This window comes from Magnolia sinica, chromosome 15 (genome assembly GCF_029962835.1).
Source record: "Magnolia sinica isolate HGM2019 chromosome 15, MsV1, whole genome shotgun sequence".
NCBI classification, from domain to species: Eukaryota; Viridiplantae; Streptophyta; class Magnoliopsida; order Magnoliales; family Magnoliaceae; genus Magnolia; species Magnolia sinica.
The window spans coordinates 15,078,385-15,087,943 of NC_080587.1; the positions used below are offsets into that span (position 1 = coordinate 15,078,385).

The following is a 9,559-nucleotide window of genomic DNA, read 5'->3' on the forward strand; positions in this document are numbered from 1 at the left end:
TATTTTGCTCCTTACTTTACATGGCCAATGTTTGGATTGTTGGAATCATTCTATTAATGTGATTTTAAATTATTTTGAATATATTTTTTGTGCCATGTGCAAAATAAATTAATAATACAGTATACATTGGTTATTCATTCAGCTCTCTTTTCCTTCTAAGAAAAAAAAGAAGAAATATTTATTTCCAATCACAACAAAAGGTAAAGACGTTGAAAAATGAAACAAAAGTGTTTGTTTCATATACTTCTAAATTAAAATTGCAAAAGGCTTTTATTCAATGGTGCCAAGTGCCACTAATAACTGGGTCCTTAGGTGGTAGACTCCCATGAGTTTCAACACCGGGTCAAGGGTTCGAGTACCCACCAGTGGTGAAATCCCACGGCGTGCATGTGTGGGGTGTGTGTGTGTAAGCATGTGTGTGTGGGGAGTGTGTATGCGTGTGTAAAAAAAAAAGAAAAGAAAAAACAAATGCCACTAATGACTTATATTCTAATAAAAAATCTTCAATCTTATATTTAAAGTATTCAAATCAATTTTAGTGTGGCCAATGGCTATTGGATGGTGCTATATAGGTTCCAAAGTTTGTGTTTTATTCACATTGTTTATCTAACCTTATAGATCATTTTAAAGCATAGGTCAAAGAATGATATAGACCTAAATCTCAAGTGGATCACACTACAAGAATCAATGGTTATTGATTGCGCACCATTAAAAACTTATTTGATGATATATATATATATATATATATATATATATATATATATATATATATATATATATATATATATATATATATATTTCATTCAGGTTTGTGTGACTTGACCAACAAGCTTGGATGATAAATAAAATTGCAGTAGACTTTAGAAAGTTTTTAATGATGTGTTTAATCACTACTGTTTTCTTATAATAAAGTCTACTCAAAATTTGAATTTGTCTAATTTATTTTTAGCTTGTGTGCTAAAATGATATGAAAAAATAGATATATATATATCATTGTAGGCCCGCGAAACACGGTCTAATAGACCACCTTACTAATGACAGTATTAGTAGGCAATGGCGGTGCTATCAAATGCCATTTATCTCCATTTACTTTTAGTTCCACCCATTTATTTGATTTAATAGGTTTTATTCGGGTCGAATAAAAAATAGTGGGTGCTCCGTCCGGTTTATACCAAAAACTTACCCTTGATTGCATGCACATGAACTATCAAACTCTTCCCGAGTATAAAATAACTCCACCTTCCTTGCACCTTCTCTTGCAAAACACATCTCAAATCCTTCGAACTAGTCAACAAAATCGCTGGTCAGACACAATAAAAATAAAGACAGAGAGAGAGAAACCGCTTCTGTCCAAAACCGGGTTTTGCAAAACCGTTCGGAGCCCAATACCCGGTTTTCACCCAAACCGGTCTTCGATTCTCTACAGTATCTCGTCCTTTTCAGTCGCTTGTATTCGTCTGCTTTACCTGAATTAGAAGAGAGGGAGAGAGAGAGTAGATTTCGTCTCACCTCATTTTTCCCCAAAATAGTTTTTATTTCGCATTTTTCCTCAAAAATATCCCAATTTTCTCGGCGATTTTCTCTTTTTTCCCATCGAAATCTCAGAAACCCACCTCGGGTCCGGCAAGAACTCGGATTCCCATCACGATTTTTCGATCGAAATCGTGGGAAGAATCGATTTCTCCTGGCTGAAATTCGATCGGAATTGATTTTTCGGGAGCTTTTTGTTTGGAGCATTTTTTAAAGATTTATATTCGATTCGATTCGGCCTACCTGTTTGGATTATCCGATCAAAATCGAGAAAAGGGACGATTTATATCAGAAAATATTCGATTTTTTGGATTCTGCGTTATCGACTGAGAGACGTTTCTGCTGTAATCTCATCGGAAATTGTTTTGTTTTTGGTGGATTTCCCAATTATTTTCAATTGGGTTCTGTGTAAATCTACCTTCTGGTTTGGATTTTCCCTTCAAATTCACCATAAAAATTCGATTTTTTTTTTTCATTTTCCTTCTGCAATCTGATATTTCTTCCGATTTTCAGATTACAGTCGTGTTTGGTCGGTTAGAATTCAAATACCCATTTGGATTTATAGATCAAAAGCGCGAAAATTCAATCCAGAGTGACCTTCTGTTGCTGTTATTGGATCAGAAATCTTTTTTCCTTCTCCAAATTATAGTCACCGATCGATCGGTCGAATACGAATACCCATTTGGATTTTGATTGGAATGATGAAAAGATCGATATCTTCACTTCTGTATTGCTGACTGAGGAAGCGATCCTTGAATAGTAGCAGGAATCCGATCCGTAGCTCTGGTTCTTTTCAGCATGGCCATGAAATCGGCCACGTTGGATCACTGGCGGGACTACTTCCGCGGTGCTGATTCGGATATCTTCGAAGTAATCGAGTATGCTATAGTAGTCGCGGCGTCGGATTGCCCAAAGGAGTTCCGGATGCGGCGTGACAGGATTGCCGAGAAGCTGTTCTCGTGCCGGTTGACCCGTTGTTTTGGGTGTGACCGGGTCGAGCTGGCAGTCCCACAGGAGGATGAGGAGGAAGATGACGACCTGTTCGACGGTGCTGGTAAGGATAGCAAGGTGAATAGCAGCACGAATGATCATGTGGAGCCGATGGCGCAGCATCGGAGAAGCAATTACAGTTACGATGAGGCTGAGGCATTGACGGAGGAGATTGAAGAGGAGAGTCAGATTGTTGGGGAGGTTTTGAGGATTAAAGAGGTCCTTGGCAACCATCTAGATGAGGTATATCTCAATCTCTTACTAATTCAAATATTCTAATTTGGGTTTTGGATTTTGCTCATTTGTGGTATGTATATGTATGTGTGTGTTTGTACTAGTGATGTTTGATTTGGATTAGGATTGTTTGATTTAGTGTGTGTTTGGTTGCACCAAATTTCATTAAATCTTGCACCAAATTGGACTGACTAATCATTGAATTTCATGATATTTGGTGCAACCAAACATGCCCTTAGCGTTTTTACTTGTTGTGGAATGTCTGAATTTGAATTCCATCTTGTTGTTTGCATGATGTGGATTTTTTGAATGTTGTGAGAATTGTAATTTGGGGATCTTGAGGTGGGTTTGATGGATTAGTTAATCTTGACTGCTGTTATTTGCGGTGGTCATGGTGTTTTAGAATCAGTTGCAATTTGTTGGAATCTTGTCCAATCCAAACGATGCGATATTAAAGAAAAAAGAGTGGGAAATATGTGATGGTATTTTGCAAAATTGAGGAAAATTCAATGAGATGTCAGATATGTTCTCCATGGTTAGGAATGCTTTACTGGGTGTCTGGACTTTGAATGTGGGTTTCCTTTCATTCAAGTGACAGTGTTAGATCGAACGTAGAGTTTGCCCCCTACTTGGATTTTTCAAGGTTTCTTGCTTTGGTTTTGATGTGAAAGTGTTTGGGTGTAGTTAATTAGATTTGTGAATGTGGAAGATTGGATTAAAAACAAAAAACTTTTAATGGGGTTTTGGTGTTGATTGGAATTTCTTTGATTGCTGTGGTTTGCAGCCGGATAGTGTATTATTTGAATCATTGAGGAGGCTTCAATTGATGGAGCTGTCTGTGGAAACTTTGAAGGTGCTGATTGTATTTTTGCTTTCGATCTTGTTTGCTATTTAAATTTAAGGAGGTTTTTATGCTGATTGACTCATGCTGATTTTTCCAATTGAATTGTACTGTTTTGTTCACTCAGGCAACTGAAATTGGAAAGGCTGTTAATGGTCTGCGGAAGCATGGATCGAAGCAAATACGTCACCTTGCTCGGACTCTCATCGAGTAAGATTTCTTGTGCATTATTGAAGAGTAATAGAGAAATTGGGTAGCATTGACCAGTGGATTCACTTCGATTGCTGTTATGTTGGTTTATAGATTCGATTAGCAGACCCATTTTACCTTAAAACACGTTTGAGTGTCTGCATTTATCCAGCTTGTTTGGTATTTTCTAATGAATTACCCAACCCATTTTGATTTTTGGATATGTAGATGATCCTTTTTTAATTTCTTCTCTCTTCATCTGTAGATTATCAAAGCCTTTCCATTTCCCATAATCCGTTTCATTTAATAGGATTCACTGAAAGTTCTAACACCCTTCTTGATGGACGGGTTCTTTTCAAGTATAGATGGGACTGCAAGTTTTAAGTTCAATCTGTGTTTCTTGAAAAGTTCAATGACACATGTCAACTACTGTAACACCCTATAGTGGAGTAGACTGAAATGTTTCTCTGAGATTTCAAAATTCACAAACTTCAACTAGACCCATTAGAACATTTTTACTTCTCTTGGTTCCATTGAGATTTATAGGCCCATCTGATTGTCTTCTTCTTCTTCTTTTTTCTCCATTTTATCTATGGATAGATAAGCAAAGCATGGCCTTTTTTAAACTGTTGAGTACATGTGTTCTAAGTAAATCCGAGACTAACCCTTCCAACTTGAACTGTTTCTGTGAGTTGCAGCGGATGGAAAGATTTGGTTGATGCGTGGGTTAATGCTGCAGCTGCTATTGCAGGTATGGATTTTCTCTTCCTTGCATAGTAGTTTGGAGGTGTGTTTTCTTTTTGTGTTTGTTGCCTCTGAAGTCACACGCCAGTAGCTTAGAGTGTGCTTTGACATGCTTTGATGCACCTGCAGAAGCACTTGATTTTTGTCCAAATCATTACGAGTTCAGAACTCAAATGTGCTAATGCTATGGAATGCATGCTTGCTTTTCTTCTGTTACTTGTCCCAGATGCACCCTAACTCGTTGATTGTGTGATGACAGGAGGAACACCAGAATCAGTGAATCCTTCTGTTGTGGATGAGGAAGAAGGCCTCCCTTCTCCTCCGCTGGATGAAGGGGCTTTCTTGGCTACTCAAACTACTTCAATGGAGCTATCTCAGGTGGAACCTTGCACTCAAATTTCTAGCATTCTTTCACACTTTTTGATATCATATATCATGAACTGACTTTGCTTTTCGTGCTTTTCTTTTGTTTTGCCAATATGAAGTTCTTTGACGGCATGGATGATGATGGAAGTAAGTTAAATTTTTTATTTTTTATTTTTGTAGATTGTTTATGCCATTTACTCTTTTGATGGTTTTCTCTTTCTTGTGGAATTCCCCAATACATTAGTTTCTCAATTTGTTGGTGATTTTGTTGCAGATCCTCGAAACAGCAGGGAATCTGACAATAATCATGGAAATGGAAGAAAACCCACGTCAGACAATAGCAATCCTAGGAGGAAGCAAAAGCCTCCAGAAGTGGCCAATGTGCCTATGGAGGATAAGATCCAAGTAAGGAAACAAGAAGCTGTTATCCGGCAAAACAAGCCCATGAATGCTGATGTGGGACCTGGGAGACCTCCTAAGATGAGCTTGGAACATAAAGCTAATGGAGATGTGAAGCTACAACAGCGACGGGATCAAGTTGGGGTGCAAAGGAAGCCCCTCACCAGTCTACAAGATGTAAGTCTTCCAAGATGCTGTAGCACCAGTTGGGATTTGACTGTGAAAATGTTGACTGTTTGTCTGATCAAGTATGCATTTTTTTTCCCCCCGATTCAAGCTTCAATGCATCTGAACTGTACATCTTGGTTTTCTAGAAATCCAAGCATTCAGATGACCTATTGGTTCGAGCAAAGCTTGAAGCTACGAAAAGGAGGCTTCATGAAGGTTATCAACAAGCTGAGAACGGTATGTTCATCTCCAATGCTATGATTTTTATTTGTATATGATCCTTGAGTCTGGTCGCACAGGTGGTGACCATGGCTTAGTGATCCTGACCATTGCTCTGATAGCCCCACCATGGATCCACATGCCCAAAAAAAATCCCAGACTGGATCTTACCTTTGGCCTTTATTCTATCGAATGCTGACACTGCTGTGTAGTTGTCCTTGAAGATCTATTTGTTGGCCACCAGTCAAAGGGCTCTGCCAGTCCCATTGGGGTAACTCTGGGGCGTGGCCCATCACTTCAAACCCCTGCTTCACCCACCCATGGACCACGCTGAGGTCCCACCCATGGACCAGTCCAAGGCTAAGACATGTACATGGATAGATGACTCAGACGAGTCGGTTGCTACTCGTTGGAGTTGACTTGGAGTCGGAAATGATATGGTTCGACACCAAGAGTCAGCCCTGGCTTGGATCTGAACAAGTCGGGATGAGTCTTAAAACCCATGTACATGTTCTTAGTTTTAGTTCCCTTCTGTCCTAGTTCTTGAATTTTATCTGAAAGATGCTACTGTCTCTTGCTGTACAGCTAAGAAGCAACGTACGATACAGGTCATGGAGTTGCATGATCTCCCAAAGCAGGGTCTTAGTCATAGAAATCCCTACTTGAAACCGGGGAACCACAACCGGCACTGGTCACATGGGCGTCGCTAGTTTTGGTCTTCCAAACTCTCCTTTAACTGGCAGTTTCGTTCCCATTTTAAGCGGATAATGGGAGGAAACTACCTTGAAGCCCACTGATGTTGGTAACGGCATTCGTCTACCCAATCAAGCTGGACACTGAAATTCATCTAACATGCGGCCCGCCACTGGAGGGAGGAGAGATGACTGATATTTTTCAATCGAATCGGATTGAAGGACCAGAGGACTCAATTCTCACAATGCCCGGAATGGATGACATTCAGTTGCTGGTAAAAAAAAATTGTATGGTTTATAGTCGAACTCATCAGGATTCATGATTGGTTGCTCAGACAAATCCATCAGAAACCTTGATTTACACAATCCCATTCGATCTTTTCATAATGGCCCACCAAACTCTATTTACATGATCACATATAATATAGCACTGATCAAGTGCATTTACATTTATCATTATGTATAGCTTGCTGTTAATGTGGTAGAGAAATGGTTCTTCAGGTGTCTTTCATTGTTTCATGTATACCCAAAAAATAAACAATAGACATCTCAATCCCAACCATCTCAATCCCAACCATCTAATTTTGAATGATAGGCTCGTTTTCCTTTTCAACGGCAGGTTTAGTGGGACCCCAACAGATTTAAGAATGTCCTTTCATTGTGATTTCTTGTTTATGCCCCATTCACAGTGGCCCCACAATTTGCGGTAATAGTTCCCATGTTGATTTCAATGACTGAAACTAATTTGAGTTCCAAGGCAGGTTTGTTGATTTATGATCAAGTGATTTTTGGCAGAATAGAAGGTACTCTTTTTATGTATTAAACCATTCCTACAATAATAGAAAAGAGATGCTCATCTCCATCTGGTTGGATGATTAGTTATCCTTAATGGTTTAGGGGGGAGAATATAGGGAACGGGGAGAGGATTGGCTTTTGGGATGATACATGGTTTTGGGGGGGAGGCTGCTGCTATCAGAATTCCCGAAGTTAGCTTGCCTTTTTCTGAAGGCAAATGTCTTGGGTGGCTTGGTGCTTCTCCTTTTGTTGCATGGGGTGGTTTGGTTTCCTTACCAGATTTCATCTTTGTTTTGCTTTTGGACAAGCTCCAAGGATGCTCTCTAGTTTTGGGGGAAAAGGGATTTGATGATGTGGAAATTTGACAAATTGGGCTAGATTTCTGTTCACTTCTTTATAAGGCATGGTTTGGTTGCCTCACCAGATTTCATCTGTTGGAGAAGTTTGTTTGGCTTCTGGACAAGCTCCAAGGATTCTCTCTAGTTATGGGTGAAAGGGATTTGATAGTGTTGGAAATTTGACAAATTCGGCTAGATTTCTGTTCACTTCTTTACAAGGAGCTCCAAAAGACCTTAGCCGAAGAGTGCCGACATCACACGGAGCCTTGGTTTTGTTGCGCTTTACCTGTGGTTGGAGGCTTTTGTTTGGCTAGTGGATAAAAATTTGCTAATTATTGATAATCTTTAGAAATGATCAAGGAGGAAAATGCAGAATCCATTAATCATCACTTCATTCATTTCTCTTTTGCTTGAAATGTGTGAAGAGGTTTTCTCCGTATTTTGAAGATGGTGTGTGTTATGTCAGGGACAATAGAGGATCTTCTCTTGGGTTGTGGAACAAAGGCGGGTTAGAAAGCAAGGTTAACTGACTTGCAAGCTGGAATTTATGGTGGTTTTTTGGGCAATTTGGAGGGAAAGTAATAGTTTTCAAAATGAGTGGTTAGTACATAATGTAATTTGGAAAATTAAAATTGATGTAGTAGGTTGGGCCTCTGCTTGAAGGATTATGATTTAAGAGTGTTGTATAGATCCTTTGCAATGTAATTCAGAAAATTAAAATTGAGGTGGTGGGGTGGGTCTTTCCTTGAAGGGCTATGATTTATGAGTGTTGTATAGTTTATTTAAGGTGTAAACTTGTATCGACTTTGGCGCATTTCTTTAATAAAATCTTTATTAATTCTAAAAAAGGCATTACCGTCCACCCACTGCATAACCTCCAACATGTCATGTGATGTGTATTGGATTATGATTTTATACAAGTATGGAGTTGGAGAGGAGGAAAGATAAGTGGTGGTTGAAAATTTTTAAAATTTTGCGGGGCAGATTGATTTTATAGATTATCAATTCACTTCAGCATCTGCAACCATTGATTAGTGTCAATTCACCTCTACATGGAGCTGAATTACTTCTAAAAGAAGGGTTGATTATGGCCATTCATTTCTCCTCAAAATTAAATGGGCCATGTTAGATGTGGAGGCATGAAAAATTCATGGCCAGTTATTTCTCTCAAGTCAATGATTGTAGTGCACTCAAAATTAGAAATTTGGATAACATGGGGTCCATGAGAAATGATGCTTTTTTTTTTTTTTTTCTAAAAGAAAGAAATCTACTATATTTTATATATGAGGTGCTGAAAAGGGAACTTTCATGTTGTGGACCAAATTCATATATGTGGGACCCATGGTTGGTTTATCTAAGCCATTAATTCTATTGTCCCATCCTCAATGGACCATGCTTAAAAAATCCCTCAAATTGGACAACCATGTATTTACAAGCTCAAAGAGATTTATAGGTTGTGGTTTATTTGTGACGGTGGTCATCAGATTAACAGTCTTGGATAAATTCATTATTCTTATTTTCTTCGTCATTGATGGAAAGTTTAATATTTTCTAAAAAGACGGCTGAATATACCCTAACAAGCCTTTTTATGTTTTTTTTCAACGGACTGTTTCCTTTTATAGCTTTCATAGTGGAGTACTGTCTTTTACTTGGAATATGTACCATCTTCTCAACTTTTATTTTATGAGGTCATTGATTGAATGCATAGGATCTAATAATTTGCAAGATTTCAGAGGCAGTCACCTTGATATGTGTGTCTGGTCAGATCAACGGTTTGGATCATAGAATATCACCCTAGATCAACGGCTACAGGAGGTATTCCTGCAAACCTCCTTTTGGGGATTATGACTACTGTTAGTATCAAAGGCCTGTGTAAGGTTAGACCATATCCATGACATCCCACGTGTCACACGAGACCCAAGCCCTCCATTGGCTAGAAACAAAAGGATGTGTTGGGAGAAAAAAATGATAGTACCAGTAACTATTTTAGCTATCCATTGGTTTCATCAACTCTAGCTTAAATCATCAACGGACAGGGCTGATTTTTGGGCTGG

General features: G+C 38.8%; 1 protein-coding gene across 1 annotated transcript; it reads left to right on the plus strand.

Moving 5' to 3' along the window:
* The first annotated feature begins 1,333 nt into the window (after positions 1-1,333).
* On the plus strand, positions 1,334-6,831 carry LOC131226703 (probable mediator of RNA polymerase II transcription subunit 26b). Its single transcript, XM_058222341.1, has 9 exons — positions 1,334-2,763; positions 3,539-3,607; positions 3,723-3,805; positions 4,483-4,535; positions 4,788-4,906; positions 5,014-5,041; positions 5,169-5,470; positions 5,608-5,698; positions 6,266-6,831. The coding sequence occupies exons 1-9, from the start codon at positions 2,329-2,331 to the stop codon at positions 6,388-6,390; spliced, it is 1,305 nt and encodes a 434-aa protein (XP_058078324.1). The 5' UTR covers positions 1,334-2,328; the 3' UTR covers positions 6,391-6,831.
* The last annotated feature ends 2,728 nt before the right edge of the window (positions 6,832-9,559 follow it).

What these genes read in the sequence shown, in the direction of transcription:
- LOC131226703 (XM_058222341.1), top strand. Translation starts at nt 2,329, where the DNA reads ATGGCCATGAAATCGGCCACGTTGGATCACTGGCGGGACTACTTCCGC. An exon ending in TGTCTGTGGAAACTTTGAAG is followed by an intron (nt 3,608 to 3,722) that starts GTGCTGATTGTA and finishes TTGTTCACTCAG; the next exon opens with GCAACTGAAATTGGAAAGGC. An exon ending in CCCTCACCAGTCTACAAGAT is followed by an intron (nt 5,471 to 5,607) that starts GTAAGTCTTCCA and finishes TTGGTTTTCTAG; the next exon opens with AAATCCAAGCATTCAGATGA.